The 17,842-nt window shown below is 27.6% G+C and overlaps 1 protein-coding gene across 1 annotated transcript; it reads left to right on the top strand.

The window, feature by feature from the left end:
• The first annotated feature begins 13,935 nt into the window (after positions 1–13,935).
• Positions 13,936–17,385, top strand: LOC106432964 (transcription factor bHLH84-like). The gene is made up of 5 exons (XM_013873808.3): positions 13,936–15,435; positions 15,562–15,843; positions 16,217–16,282; positions 16,399–16,464; positions 16,710–17,385. Exons 1-5 carry the CDS (start codon positions 14,959–14,961, stop codon positions 16,800–16,802), a joined length of 984 nt encoding a protein of 327 aa, XP_013729262.3. The 5' UTR covers positions 13,936–14,958; the 3' UTR covers positions 16,803–17,385.
• The last annotated feature ends 457 nt before the right edge of the window (positions 17,386–17,842 follow it).

The following is a 17,842-nucleotide window of genomic DNA, read 5'->3' as shown; positions in this document are numbered from 1 at the left end:
CAATTCTAAATGATGTAAATTTAAATTTTCTAAAATTGAAATGTTTTTAATATAGATAAGTGAATATATGTCGTAAGTAATGATTATTTTTTCTTTAGGGTTTGGTAACATATGTCGTAGTATTGTTTGTATTTTTAGGGTTATATTTTAGAATCTTTAAAAAGAAATTTAAAAAATTTAATTTAATATATATGTATTTAGTATTGTATACATTAAAAATTTTATAAGTTGATCTTATGTTTAATGATGTGTTCGTTACTATTTAGTTAGTTATTTAATTTTAGGGTTTAGAAAACTTCTTGGTAAGTCTTCTGATGAAAATATTTAACATGATTGAAATTTGTTAGATTTTAAAATGTTATATATTCAACCTAATGTATTTTTTGTTTATTATTTAATTAAAAATTTGATTTTTTTTTCTGGTTTGAAGCCATTTTAACATTTTTGGATACACATGTTTTTTAAATTTGAGGACAATATGGGACTTCAAAATTTATTAGCAGATTTTTCAAGAAGATTTCTATAGTATTTGTTTATTTTAATCGCAGTTATGTATGCCATTGAATACCAGAAAAGAGGTCTATCACATGCACATATATTTTGTTTCATATCTGCAGAAATTCTAGACAAAACAAATGATCTAGATTTGCATAAGATAGTAATTGATAGTATGATGCATGGGCCATGTGAATCCGCAAATCCTCGTCAGGATTGTATGGCAAAAAGGAAGTGTTCTAAAAAACCATGGTATGGTAACATCTATAGATGAAAAATGGTTTTCCATCTTATAAACGTCGAGACAATAACCGCTATGTCGAAAAGAATGGGGTCAAATGGGATAATAAGTATGTTGTACCATATAACAAGGAACATATGAGTGGTACATCCAAACTTGGGAAATAAAATATTTGTTCAAGTCAGTCACAAGGGTCTAGATTATGTATCAGCAGGAGGAAATGCCTAGAAAGATGACGTGGTTGATGAAATAAAATTCTATTTGGACTGCATGTATCATTTAAAACTATTTCTTATTATTTGGTGTTATTATTTGTCAAATCATATTATTTTTACCATGTCTTTGTTATTGTTTTAGGTATGTTTTTACATGTGAAGCTACATGGAGAATACTAACTTTTCCCACTCATTATTGTACTTTATCTGTAAAATTCTATTTGGACTGCATGTATCATTTAAAACTATTTCTTATTATTTGGTGTTATTATTTGTCAAATCATATTATTTTTACCATGTCTTTGTTATTGTTTTAGGTATGTTTTTACATGTGAAGCTACATGGAGAATACTAACTTTTCCCACTCATTATTGTACTTTATCTGTAAAAATACTATGGTTTCATCTACTGAACCAAAAAAACTATATTCATGACGAAGAAGAACTTTTAGAAAGTATAGTTCATCATACAAATGTGAGTATATCTCAGTTTTTAGGGTGGTCTGAAGCGTGCAAGATTTATCCCCAAAAGAATACCATAAATAATTATGAGATATCTATTATTACATAGAATAAAAAAAAAAGAGCATGGAAATCAAGGAAACGATCTACTGTAATTTGAAGAATTGCACACGTCGGTAAGAAAATAGAAAAGTCGTACTATTTAAAAATTCTCCTAAATTTTTTAAAAGATCTATAATGTTTTGAAGATATCCAGACTTTGGATGTGGTAACATATGCAACACTCAATAGGCATGTGAAGTGTTAAGATTTTTTATAATGATAATGAATATATTTTAGGTATTGGTGAAGCGAGCGTATATATGGTTTAGCGGTTTTTATCTACGTAAGTTTTTTTGTTACTATGTTGATCAGTGATTGTCCTGCACAACTAGAATTTGTGTGAGAATCAGTATAATAATATTTAACAGGGGATATTCTGTATCGCCAAAGGAAAACTCACAATAATCCGTCTAAAGTCTATCATCTAATATCTTTAAAATTTTCCTTGGGTTGTATATGTACAATTTTTTTTATATTTTGATTTACTTTAATCAAATTTTCAGCTTTAACGGTAACGAAAGATCATGCTCTTTCTGATATCCAACATTATCTAGAAAAAAATGATCGCTCTTTGGAGAACTGGATGAAAAATGCTTAAACAAGATGATTATAAGAGTTGCAATGGAAACCATCTAGTTGACGATGAGCTCAAATATAACCAAGAAGAACAAAGAAAGGAACAAGAAAGATTACTTTCTGTGATAACAGATGAGAAATAATTTTCTATGAAGAGATATTGGATGATATGGTTAAAAAGAAAAGTGACTTGTTCTTTTTATATGGTTTTGAAGGAACTGGTAAAATTTTTATTTGAAACATAATTTATGCTGCCATTCGTGGATTAGATAAAATTATTATTAACCTTGCTTCCAATGGAATTACAACTCCGTTACTGGAAAGTGGACGTACCACTCATTCTCTGTTTGATTCCTCAAAACTTTTTAACCAAATCTGCTCTATATATACCCTCCACGCTTTTAAACATCATTTTGTTTTGTTTATCCAAAGGAACCACAATATCCAAGAAAAGCTTCTTCTCATATCCGATGGAATTTGAATATTTTCCCCCATTTAGAAGAGGTAAAACATGTTGACAAATAAAGAGTCTTTACAGAAATAATCTTGAGGAGTAGGGAAGTTTGAAAGTGCGCCAACCTGCCTAGTTACATAACAGTTGAACAGAATGTGATTTGCAGATTTACATTCAAAACCACAAAAATTGCATCTTGGATCAACCTTCATTCCTCTGCTTGCAAGACGTAAGCTATTGGTATGGCTGCAGAAATTGTTTTCCACATGAAGGTTTAAATCTTTGGAGCTTTGTGAACATTCCATAATGCTTCTTTAGGCAATTAATTGAAGGATTGACATTTTCTCAGTCCAGTACTCTTTCAAATTCTCCCTTGATGCTAACCAATAACTTGAATTTACAGAGTATTCCCCATTTCTATTATGTTTTCAACACAAACACAAATCCCCTGAACTAATTACTGGAATGATCTTCATGATAGAGTTAAGATCCTCAGAAGAAAAACTTTCATTTAAGATATCAACTCTCCTACCACTATTTTCAAAGTCAATAAAATAACTAGCTGATAGATCTAAGTTAATGATGAGATTCTTCATCCAAGAATTCATCCTACCACAAAAGTCACACAATGGATCTATCCAAGAAATGATAGAATAATTTGGGGATATCTTTGAAATAAGTGGTTATATATGTGGAGTACATGTTGCGAAGCTATGATTTTACTGATATATGAATTACTATGGCTTTAATTGGTGATCAGGTTGAATGAAAAGAATTGTGGTAATTTTTTTCCTCAGATTTTATACCAATTGCGTTGAATTATTTGGCAAATTATTGACATGAGGGTCCCAGTTTTTTCCTCTAAATTCCTCATGGATGAATGAAATTATAAAGAAAAAAATTTCTTCTTCAATTCTGATGATGAACAAAATGAAAAAAAAAATATTTTTTTATTTTTTTCAATTCCTCAAATGAATTTTTATTCATTATTTTGTTCATTTTTTCAATCATTTAGTGGTCACCAATCCAAACCTATATTTAAAATTGTTTTCTATATATGCTCAAATTTATGTTTGTAAGAAAAATAAAGTCTTTAGTTGAGGGAGTTAATATATACCTTATAGTTTACCACTTTTAATATATTTAATGATTTATTTAGTAAAAAACATATTGACTTTGTGTATTAGTTTTTAATTCGTAAAGTATGTAGAAAATTTTGGTATTTCAGATTCACGAAGTGGATGAAACAAGTATTTTAGAGATTGGACAGCTTTCAAAAAAAATGATCAGATGAATTAATCTAGATAAACTAATCAGTATATAACCGGACCTGGCCTTTGGAGGAACCTGAAGTAATTTGACTTGCATCCTCTCGTAATATCAGTTATTTTCAGCTGTTTGTCCAGGAAAAAATGTTCGGTATAATATTGTATGTACTAGAATTAAGGGTGTCATATCTCCAAGTTCTAAACTCAAAACAACCCATTTCCTATTTTGCTTTAAATCTTTAGAGACCAGTACTGATGAAACCTACTATACATACCGAACATGGTCAGATATACATAAAAATCTCGTAGACTCGATCGAGTATATCTGACAGTAGTTGAGTTATAGAATCTACTAAACATACCGAACATGGGCAGATATACTCGATCGAGTCTACGTGAATTTGAGAGAAGGTATTCACAGCTAGATAAATTTCAGTGGATTGTCATGGGCTCATTGGAAATCAACGCGTCCGTCGTTAGAGATTCCCGAGTCATTGAAACATCATTACTTTTAATTACTAAAATATGGATCATCATGAGGGTATTGCTATGAAGAAGTCAAATTATGACCTTAAAAAAAAGTCTAATTATGACCCAAAGGGGTTAAAATGAAACTAGTTGACCCAGATAGAATATGACGTTACACATCTTTTGACCAGGGAAGCCTCCAGATAAGCTTTAATGATCTTGTCGGGTTATGCAATAGTATATGTTTCTATTGTTAAATAATTCAATTTGTTTTATTTGTATCGTTGCTTGGGAATCTCCGACACACGTGGCACCTTCATCTTCCAACCGTGTTGATATTATTAAGGGCAAATATTCTTTTTAATATTTGACAAAATAAGGAGGAAAGAAACCTACAAGTAAATATTTAAAAAAAAAAAGAGAGAAGACTAAATACAAATTAGCGTGGATGCTAACTTAAACAACAGAGAGGTCGTATGACTATTTTAAGGCGTAAGGGGGCATCAAATTGACAGCTTTCAACACAATACATAAGTGATACTAGTAATAATCTATATTCATATTAGTTCCTATTCTATTTGTAACAAATGTTGGGTCGTGCGTGCAAGGATTCTCTCGAGTACAAGAACCATCCTAAAAAGCTTGTACTTTAACAAAATATCATTTTTTAGAACAATTGTCCTCTGAAGATGAGCAAAAACTGTTCTGCAAGGATGCCACAATTAAGTATCTATATTTAAGAATTCTTTTTTTTTCTAAACTAGATAGTTTTTACGTAATTAAACGTTATGTTTCTGCAAGGATGCCACAATTAAATAGTCTTTAAGTAATTTAAATAATGAAAAGAAAAAGCTAGAGAAGAACACATGCAAATAAAAACTACACGTGTAGTACAAGTAGACCAATTTTATTCATACCTTGAAGAAACGAAACATTATGTGGCCATTCATTTTGATAACTAGAGAAGAGATCTGCGCGTTGGTGCGGAAGTTTTTTTCTTAAGGTTAGTTTTAATAAAAGTTTATTTATTTATTTTTCTTAAATTGTAATTCTGTTAATTAAAATATATACTATTTCATTACTTTAAAATAATAAAATATGTAAATGTGTAAATTTAATTTATTATAATATTTTATACCAATAAAAGTAATAATATAGTACTGTAAATCATAATATTTGAATAATAATAAATATAATAATACTAACGCTATATTAGTATAGCATTTTATACCAATAAAAGATTATTTTATTAAAAATAACCATAATGATTTATAATATCAATATTTGAAATTAAACAAATAATTAACTAAAACCAATTAGAAAAAAAAACATGCTTTTTAAATAAAAAAAATTTAAATAATCATGTATGTAAAATTAAAATAAAAATAACCACAATACTATAAAAATATAAATTTAATTTTTTAAAAATTTTCTTAAAAGTTAGAATGATATTTATAGATAATTATGACTTAGTATAATAAGAGTTTACAAAAAAAAAGTAATTATGTCCATGACCTTTTTACGATAAGGACCATATGATTTTACAAATCCGAAATAATTAAAAATATCAATAAAAATATTTAAAATCAGCATCATAGTTTAATATTTTATAAATCTTAAAATTTCTAAAAATAAATATCAAATAAACAAAACAAAAAAAACTTACTTGATATATATGCTAATTCTTCAAAAATTAACAACAAAATTACATAAATTATGTCATGAAGTATGTCAAAACATACAAATAGAATATAAATCAAAATAAAATAAATAATTAATATCATAATACTTAACCTAATCAAATAAATAAAAAGGTAAATCAATAATAAATAAATAAATTTATCTAAATTTGTAATATGTTATATTAGTTTCTTACAAAATAATTGTTGATTCTGATTTTTTTTACCAAGCCAATGCATTAATTAGTTTACAATAACTTACAAAGCTCTATACAAAATAAGTGATGGTAAGAATAATGTACTTATGTAAGACATATATTGTTAAACAGATCATTTATCTATGTGCTTTCAAATCATTTATCTATGTTTTTTCAAACTGCTTTTTATCAATCAAATGAATTAACATAGTTATTTACTCATCAACAATTAAAATTTTAATAAATTTTTACATAATATTTTTAAAGAAAATGATAATCAAAATATTCATTAAAATAATCAAATATGTTTTATGAAACAACCCTAAATATTTCATAATCTACAAGTTTTTAAAATATGGTCATTTAAAAATAGGAAAAAGCCAGGGTAAATTTTCATAAGTCTTTAGTATAATTTACCGATAAAAGTTAAACGACCTATGCTTAAGAAAATTTATTAAAGGAATTAACATAACATATATAATTTAAAATGATCTTACATGAGTTATATTAATGAAAGATATTTGAAAGAAAATGTTATTGAAATATACCAAAAACATTAAAAAAATCAAAAGTTGCAAAGAAAATAAATTAGTTGAAATTCTGATAATATTTACAAGTAATATTGACATTAGAGTATAGTCTCAGCGACAACATAAAATAAAAATATGAAAATATCCATTATACATTCGTCAATTGAAAACTATATTTATTAAGTTAATGAAATATGATGTCAACTAATAAAATATCATAATCCCGCCATTAATTAATACTATGACTAGATCAAATAGAAGATATATCTAATTATTTATTTATTTATATATGTTTATTGTAGTAAATACAATATTACTTAACACTAGTTTAAAGTTGTATATATTTATTTTTCTTTTTCTTATATCTTAAATAATATTTACAATTATTTAAATTTCTTATAATATTTATTATTATTAAAACCTAGATCTAAATATAATACTATCCGACATGCATTTAAAAGAATTAAATATGAGTATTAAAATACATATATGCACACAATATATAATAATTTTACTTTTATTGTAAAAATTTGGTAAATACAAAATAAAGTTAGATATTGTGCATATGCATTAATTTTTATTTCATTCATATAGAAAGATATAGTAAATATAAATATAACAATCAATATAGTTTTAAGAGAATAAGATTAACAAACAATATAAACAAGTTTGTAAATAAACTTACACATTTACATACACAAAAAGAAGATATCTAAATATTAGTTTTTTAAAGAGTATAATTTATAAAATTCTAAAAAGGAAAAATAATAAAGCACACTTTGAATAATATTTCATATAAAATGCATACAAACAAATTATACTTCATTATCTGAAAATTAGTATAAAATGATACTAATTATTAATACAAACTCGCGCCTAGTGAGAGTTGAAGTATTCACATATTATTTAAAACTACTTACTAATTATAATATGCCAATTCATTATTTACAAAATTTCAAAACTTCCAAAAAATATGTTTTCCAAAGTAAAACAGAAATTCATACAAAATAAGTAAATTAACAAAAACAATATTAAAAGGAATAAAATTAAGATATATATAAAAGTTTTGAAATTAACATAAAATTAGCAAATGATTTTTTATATATAAATTATAGTTTAAAAGTATAATTTTAAATTTCACATAAAATAAACGAATCTAACAAAACAAATATCATATAAAATTAATAAACTTGATATATAATTTTTTTTAAATGACTTATAAATAAAATATATATTTTAAAAAATAAGTTTTTTCTTCAAAAAAATAATTGTTTTTTAAAAAGTTTATGATATAAGCTATTGAATGTGCCAACATACGCTTTTAAACCATTATAATTATTTACAACATTTCAAAACTTCCAAAATTATTTTGTCCAAAATAAAATAGAAATTCATTCAAAATAAGGCAAACTAAAAATATTATTAAAAAGAAATGAACTTCATATAGATACTATTTTAACATTAACATAAGCAAATAATGTTTTTTAGATACGTTTTTTTTATGAAAAAGCAAATTTTAATTTAAAATGCATATTATAAAACTAATCTAACAAAACATATATCATTTCACATTAATCAGCTTAACATATCCTAATTTTAGAACATTTAAGAAATAATAAGGTTTAAAAAAAAAAGTAAAAATCCTTATGATATAAACTAAACTAACAAAAAATATATTTAATATTAACCAACTTGATATATACTATTTTTAGACAATTAACATAAAAATAACAAAACATTTTTTAAAAAAATACAAAAGTCAAAATATCAATAAAATATATGATTAAAAAGATAAAGCTACATAAATATTGTTCACATAAAAAGTCAAAATATCAATAAAATTTAAAAAATAAAAATTTAATTTAATATTTTAAAATTTTAAGATTTTAAAAATATTTCCTACAAAATAAAATAAATAAAATATTATGTAGCTCATTAATAAAATTTTGATATTTCAAAATATAAGAGATTAATAAAAAAAAGTTATGTTCTAAAGTATGTTAAAAATACAAATATGATCATATGTATCAAAATATATTATTTATATAAAATTTGCTAAAATTATAAACAATAAAATATAAGTTTGTTCTTATTTAAATTAAACAACTATAGTTGGACCTTATCGCGTAGACTGTAAAGAAGTATTGCATATGCGTGGAGAATCCATAGAAGTTTGTCAAAAATGCGGGTGAGGTGAGACGGCTGTTGGTTGGTAAATCAACATGGAACGATTGTCACTACTCATTCAATCCCGTCTCATCATTTTGACGATATTGGTAACCATGCACTGTCGTTCTCCATTTTTATTACTTAGAAATAGTGTTTTGGTAAGAATGGGTTTTGGCATTTCCACGCACACGATCAGCGCCGTCCATTCATTGACTTAAACCAAATAAAATCTGGTTGGTTTTTATTTCTCAGATTATAATTAGTCATACATTAATAAAATACTTTTCGTTTTGATTAGTGCATAAAATAATTACTAGGTATATACAATAACTGTCACGTTCAACAAGCGAGTTTCCTCTTCACACCTTTCATTTTCGCCCCTCTCAAAACATTCAAGTTACTTAATAAATTTAGCTAGTTTCGAACTCACATCACGTACCTTTTCAGTCTACCCTAAATTATACATTAACTAACCATAATTTACTCAAATTTTGTATGAATGAACTTCATTTGAAGTACTAAGTGGCTCTTGGTGGTTCCTTTGAGAGAGGAGATCCCTACATCGAATCTACTTGGAGAGAAGAATATTTCCAAAATAAATAAACTAAAAGAGTGTCCAATCTCATATCGATTAGGGTCCAAATTAGAACATCATTGCAAATAAAAAAATCATATAAAGTAGTAGATTATTTAATTATATTGTCTTTTAAATCTAAACGAATGCTTGTTTTTAGTTCGTGCAAGAAGTTCTTTGTGCAAGAAAATATCACTATCAAGTGTGTCTTGTGAAAATATCACTATAAAGTTTACACCCTAGTTCTATTTCCACTTGCGAAAGCGTTAGTTTATTTATCAGAGAGATGTATGGATTTTCGTTCCCGGAACTAATCGAATGGTGACTGTGGTTTGACCTGCACGATTTCGCGATGGAGCAAATCACATTGACGGTGGAGAATCCTCCGGGACCGGCTGAGGCGATGAGGAGATCGAGAGATGAGATCGGAGATGTGGTCACGTCGGAAACTAAGTGAGAGGAGAGGCCGAGGTGGAAGAGACACATCGCGAAGGCTTTCACTTTCAGCATGAGGCTTTCTCGCCCGACGCCGTGGAGGAAGACGCGAGCGCTGCGGCGGGAGACTCCGGTGAGCTCCGTCAAGAGGAGATCCAACGGTGGTGGGTATGGATCGGTGGGATAACTATTATCGCTGTGTTTAGTAAATCGAACACGTGTCAGCTCAGGATATCTTCAATTAGTGACGTGGCCTCTCAAGAAGAGAGTAAAACTCTTCTTTATAGTATAATATATATATATATAGGATTTTCAGCTGTAAAAACAATAAATTGTGAGTTTTAATCATTTAAATGATTATAAGTTATATAGGATTATAAAACGAATTGTAAATGATTAAAATTGTTAAAAATATATATCTTTTCTTCCCCATATTATGATATTATCATTTTTGCATTAAAGTGTCGCTTTGTTGATATGTGACCATAAGGAAGTATCTCTATTTATCTCTACATCATAAATAATCTTTATAGCTAACAATACATAAAATAATTATGGTTGTCTATTACCATTTTGGTTTAGCCTAAACTTTGGTAGTAAACAAAAAACAATTGCGGAATTCATTATTTTTCAAAATTTTGTTGATGTGAGTATGAAAAAACAACATAAATATATATATTTTCAAATATAATAATACATAAATATACAACCTAACATGTTATTTATAAATATTAAACAGTAACAATTAGTATCATATTTTTATGCTACTTGCCTATTTTTTTTTATAAAAGATAATAAATTAGCTTTTCATTTTCAATTTTTTTAAATTATTAATTTTAAGAAGAAATGTATTAAAAATCCATTAAATTCAAGAAAGAAAAATATTTTGAAGAAAGTAAAATAATTGTATTTTTATGAATTATTTTAATATAGTAACAAATGTATAATTTCTATGAAAGTAAAATTTGTAGTGAAAATATAATATAAATAAACCAAAGTTTCATTAAATTTTTAAATAATTTTATTATTTTGTTTCTTCCGACCCTAGTTAACCATAAATAATAAAGAGAAAGATACATGAATTACTGCTCTTAAATGAATACTATTTCTTTAAAATGAAACGTATTTCTGGAGCATGAATATCCGACCCAGCCTATCAGCTTTATTCGCATGAAGTTTTGATTTACACCATCGAATGTATGCAGGCTCTACAATTTTTAGAGATAGTGTTTGCAAAGATTGTTCTCAAATGATGAATATGGTGTTGTACACAGACAGAATAACCCGTATTCGCTATCCATAAAAAATAAATTTAATGATGTAAGCCATTTTTTCTCAAACTTCACTACCTAGCATATTCCAAAAGCCAAAAATTATGGCAAACAAAACTATATGAGGTGTTCGGAGCTCTCTGTGTATTATAAGGATTCTAGTCCACTGATTTGGATTTTTGAGTCGATGCTAAGAAGAGAATAATATATTTTATTTTCAATTGTTGTCAAATGAAAAACTAAAATCTTTAAAATCTTTATCACATTTTATTTTAGATAAACAAAAACTAAAAAGATGTTCAAGAAAGTACCTTAAAATAACGAAACCACATCTCGAGATCCTTGTCGGGCATGTATTGTAGATCGGAAATCCATGCTTACGTATTCCAAACTCCATCTTCAGAATATTTTTGCTAATCCCATTGATAGACGTATCGAACCTACAAAAAATGAAGTTATGTGATAGCAATGAATAACAAATAAACTATGATAGAATGAAAAACTAACCACATAGTATTTGAGATCTTATGAGGATGGAGTTGAGGTATATGTTCTCGGCCCAGTTGTTGATTCAACTATTCGACGGCCATAATTACTGGCACTTCCCGATCGGCTGAAGGAGAATAATGGTGATTCTATGAGGAAACCGAACTATAGAAAAGTTGGAGGTTCGTCGCACGTCCAGACCTACGAAAGAATATTTTTGTTAATATTAAAATAAGAATTCTTATAATATACAATAGTAAAATAATGGTAAAAGTTGTTTTAAATTTTGATGTTTCTAAATATTTTACATTTTCAATTTTTATCTGAAACTTTTTTGGTAAAATATAAAAGGGTTTTTAGTAATTAAACCCCTCAACTAAAGATGAATCGTAAAAAAAACCCTCAACTATAAATCTTGTGAAATAAACCCTCAACTTTAGTTCCGTTAACATATGTTACCCTCCGTCTAAAAAAACCGTGACGGAGGGTGACATATGTTAACGGTTTATAAGTTGAGGGTTTATTTCATTGGATTTTTAGTTGAGGGGTTTTTTTACGATTCATCTTTAGTTGAGGGATTTTATCACTAAAAGTCATTAAATGTTATTAAATTATTTATTATCATATACATTGTTTTAGGATTTATAAGCCTTTAAAACTAATTTATAAATTTTAATATATTATAAAATTAATTTATACATCTTAAGTTAATAATTTTCAGCACTATTTACAACTTATTATAACTTTTAAATATTAAATTATTTGATATTTGGCAATAGTGATATAAAAAAATTTGTGTGTTTATATCGTCATTGTCAAATATGAAATAATTTATAGTTTCTAAGTTATATTAAGTCTTAAGTAGTGTCGAAATAATTTATCCATAAAGTCAATCTTTCTATTTAGAGTATGACGCATTTTTTTCTATTTTCATGATTTATGTCATCCGGCTCATACTTCCCCCCTCCCCCCTTCCAAAATAATACATGATTATTTTTATTCTCATTGATTTCGGAATAACTACGTTATATTTTTATTTTCTTGATCATTAATATATTTGAAACATAAAGTAATACAATAAATCAAGAACAATATAGGAAAATAGGAAAGTATGAGCCGGATGACGAAAATCATGAAAAGAAGAAAAAATATGTCCTACTCCAAATAGAAAGATTGACTTCATGGATGAATTATCCTCGACACTAATTAAGACTTAATATAACTTAGAAACTTTCAATTATTTGATATTTGCGATATAAACACACAATTTTTTTATATCACTATTGCCAAATATCAAATAATTTAATATTTTGAAGTTATAATAAGTTGTAAGTCGTGTTGAAAATTATTAATTTAAGATGTATAAATTAATTTTATAATAGATTAATGTATTAAAAATATAAATTAGTTTTAAAGGCTTACGCATCAATCTAAAACAATGTATAAATGATAATAAATAACTTAAAAACCCGTTAATGACTTTTAGTGATAAAACCCCTCAACTATTTTTGAATCGTAAAAAAAACCCTCAATTAAGTTTTCAACATTATAAACCCTCAACTTATAAATCGTTAACATATGTCACCCTCCGTCACGGTTTTTTAGATGGAGGGTAACATATGTTAACGGAATTAAAGTTGATGGTTTATTTTACAGGATTTTTAGTTGAGGGTTTTTTTTACGATTCATCTTTAGTTGAGGGGTTTAATTACTAAAAACCCAATATAAAAATCAGAAAATATTTTACATTTTCCTGTATCACTAAATTATATGTAAATCATAATCAATTTTTTAAAAAAATAATTCAATATGTTAATATAAATGATATATGTAATTGCTTCATGAAAATTTTGTGGTAATAGTCCAGAAAAACAAATGGAAGGAGCGTTGCATCATGCATGACAACCGTGGCTCTTCATTTGACACAGTTACACAAGATGCATACTCGTCCAAAAATGTTACGATATTTGTAATCTAATTGAAGAACTCATAATTCGCAACTGCATCCAATTAGTATACGGAAACATATCATTTACCATCCAAATCAACCTAAAGCTTGGTACAAGAACAAATATCAACCGAATCCAATCTAGACTTCAAACTAACTTTCGTTTTGCCTTGGACATTAAAAATATTGATCATCATAATATCAAAAAAATCTTCTCAAAATACATGACATCTAAATTATGATGTAAATGATCCTTTAAATATGGCAAATCCCATAAACTATCTTTTTATGTCAATTGTGAAGTTCTCCAACACCATCTACTGGATACTGTATATTCTAACCTAAGGATAGTATCCAAGGATTATACTCAAAATATGGTGTGGATAACAACACATACATTTGCTCCAGTTGTCAAGCTTCACTAGGTAGAATTCTTCTATATATTGCTACTAAATTATCTTGGAATATTTGGCAAATAGACGTCAAGATGCATTCCTTCGTAGCAACCTGGAAAAGAGGTTTACATGGATTAAAGATTTCAAAAAAGCTATGCACAGTCTAAAGCAATCCTAAAAGGCGTGGTATATATTTCATCATTACTAGATTTATGATCCAAATCATACAACTCTAGCAGCACTAGACAGAATCACTTCAAAATATTTTGTGAACTGTGTATGCATTTTTACATATGTAACTATATTTTAGGTATAATTTATGTAACATATAATAACGAGTGGAACTATTTAGAGTTTTTTTTTTATTGAAGACTTGCTTAAACAATTGCTCAATACAACTATACACTGATTATAGATAAAACATGTGTATAGGTCCATGATTTTGGGATTGATACATCATTTTGATAGTTTCTCCTAACTATTTATCTTTTCAATGCATTCATTATTATCTTCATCTGTATTTATTATTAGTATCACAGATACATTTGAATTCGGATGATCTCTTCCGACGGATGAATCTAGTTATGATCTTCTTCCTTTTCCTAAATTTTATTTTTTAACACCATAGCAATACGAAAAACATGCTTAACCAATATAAAATATTGGAGGGTGTATCGAGTTACCAATGACAAATATTTTTACTAAAGCTATAAAAATTTAAACAAGGAAAAAAGTTTCTTTAAGCTCAATAATTAGCTGTTCATATCTAAAGGTATCAAGACCTGGTAACAAAAATAGTTTATTCCAAAGATGATTATAATGTTTGATTGGTTGACACATATTAATTATATCCATTACTTCTCATGATCCTATATATATAGAGGTCATCAATCTCTTGTCAATCATTCCAACAAACCGCATTACTAATCGGATTTTATTTTAAAGATTAATCGATTATTTTGATAAAGTCGTGTAGTACTTTACTTCTCAAAGAATGGAAGCTATGGGAGAATGGAGCACCGGCTTAGGCGGAATGTATACAGACGAAGCTGACTTCATGAATCAGCTCCTTGCCTCTTATGATCAACCTTGTAGCGTTTCGTCCCCAGAGACAACCGCCCCAGCCGCAGCATACCACCCCCAGAACGCTCATTTGACTGGCGGGTTCTGCTTCTCTCAGGAGAGCAGTAGCTACAGCGCGGGGCATAGTGGCTACTACGCGGTGATGCCACCGCGAGAAGAAAACAACAATGGGATGGAGGATGTGACGATCAACACGAACTTGTATCTGGTGGGTGAGGAGATGTGTGAATGTGAACTGGCGGAATACTCCGCCAAGAGCCTTTTGCCTTTGGAGACTGCCGAAGAGAATCAGGATGATAATAAGAGGTCACTGGAGACGGAGGACGATCAAAAATTGTTCAACGCTTGCGAGAGTTCCAAGAAGAGGACGCGTGCCATAACAACTGACGTAAGTTGCATATATATATATATTTTATTTTTATTTTCTTAACATAGCTAGGTGGTAAAAACGGTGCTTGCAAGTTGCATATATAGATATAGTTATATATATATTCTGTGCTTATAACCAAATCAGAAGAACAAGAGAGCCAGCAAGACACGGAAAACTAAAAAAATCATGGAGATGAGTGACAATAATAACAATAGCGGTGGAGAAGTACATACGGAGAAGGCTGGGGGAGAGAGACACACCAAAGCACTTAAGATTCAGAAAACTTGTTATTCGGATGACGAAGCAAACGGTGGAGACACTTCCTCCTGCAAAGAAGGTGGCGAAGACTGCAAGGCGCTAAACCTCAATGGCAAGACTAGAGCTAGCCGCGGCGCTGCCACTGACCCTCAAAGCCTCTACGCAAGGGTAAGTTTTACATAAATTATAGACGGCTTCCCTTTTTCCAACCGCATTAATGTATACAAAACATTTAAAGAAAAAGCTACTTATAGAAAAATAATAATAACAAAGTTCCAATTTATGATAAAAACTACGGTTTTTAATATATATATAATCGCAAATGTAAAATCTTACAATAAAAAAGTTGGTTAGTATAGTATATAGATTTATTTTAACAAACGCACACTAAACATTAAAACTAACGTTTAAAATCAAAAATAACAAAGATAATCGAAATGAGCCTTTCTTATGTTATATAACATCTGTTTGCATTATGTAAAAGAAAATTTCGTACGTAAGGCTGAAAACTAAAACAAAGACGGATCTTATGACGGTGCAGAAAAGAAGAGAGAGGATAAACGAGAGGCTAAAGATTTTACAAAACCTCGTCCCCAATGGAACAAAGGTATTTCATGCATATGATTTTAAACGAAATTATTACGTAACGACATCAATTTTTTGCTCGATTTTATTTCTTCACCTAAGACATGAATAACAGAATATGTGTTACGTATGTAACAGGTCGATATTAGCACGATGTTGGAGGAAGCAGTACAATACGTCAAATTTCTCCAGCTCCAAATTAAAGTACGTTAGGTTTCAATTATTAGATGAAGTCCACTATATAAACAATTAAACATTAGGCATTAATATATTCGACATGTATATAATTCTGTAGACTTTTAAGTTTTGGAAAACCAAAAATATTTGTTTAGAAAAAATAGTTTTATAACAAGTCGAAACCATATTGCGGTAAAAAACAATTGTACTGTAAATAGTTGTTTATTGAAAGGTAGATAATCTAATAGTCTTCATAATGAATAATGCTACAGTTGTTGAGCTCTGATGATTTGTGGATGTACGCGCCCATTGCCTACAACGGGATGGACATTGGCCTTGACATGAAACTCAACTCACTCATATGATTTACGAGATTTTCGGACATATTTTTCTATTTACGAGTTCCACTATAAACTCTCATACGATGTTAAATACGTGAGAAATGGGGAGTCGCTTTTAACGTTTACTACTGTGTGCAAATCGAGATATGCCCAACATTTTTTTGTGGTATTTGAAATACTGGTGTACTACATCTTTTGATAATGATTTCGTTTTTTTATTAGTTGGTTAATCGTTTCGTTTAAGTAATATATATTTCAATAGAAATATATATTTATATATTAGGGACATAATTAAAAGAATTTTTCTAAAAAAATTAATTATTCATATGCATAAGAAAATATCTCATAAAATTCTCACAGTTTTTCAAATAGAAACCGATTCTTATCTACTCTATTAAAATAGAGTCTCCTAAAATATATCTAACAATGTTTTATTGTTGGACTAATTCATTAGTAACTGAACAAATTAAATCAAATATATATCTAAATTTTCTATCGTGTATTTTTTTATTTGCTTTTTGTTTTCCCCATTTCTTAATAAACTATTTAAACTATTTCATTTTATGAAGATCTAGACAAAATCCTTCTTTCTAAACAAAATTCTATGTCAAACAATATTCATCGAATAATTACTAAAATTTTGTACACAAATCTTATATATTAAAACAGAAGTCACAACCTTTATTCATGTGTGATTTTTTAAAAAATGGACCTAATGGACCTATTCATAGAAATTCATATTACATTTTAGTTCAGACTAATAACAAATAAAAATTTTAAAATATTTTAATCATAATATCTTTTGATATCTTTTCATTTTAAATATAAATATATTTATTTTAAAATACTAACAAATCTGTTTAAAAAGATTTTTACAAGATCTTCATTTTCAAAATTATATTTAAATATTTTTGCTAATTTCGAAATTAGTTTAAAATATTATTATACATTAATATATTCAGTTATATAAAATAAAAAATAAAAAAAATTTATAATATTTTATTTATTATATAATCATAATCAATTATATTAAAATAAAGTTATTATATTTAGCTAAATATAAT

The sequence above is a fragment of the Brassica napus genome, chromosome A9 (assembly GCF_020379485.1).
Source record: "Brassica napus cultivar Da-Ae chromosome A9, Da-Ae, whole genome shotgun sequence".
Taxonomy (NCBI): Eukaryota; Viridiplantae; Streptophyta; class Magnoliopsida; order Brassicales; family Brassicaceae; genus Brassica; species Brassica napus.
Note: the sequence above shows the minus strand (reverse complement) of the source record. Positions and strands in the feature narration are given on the sequence as shown.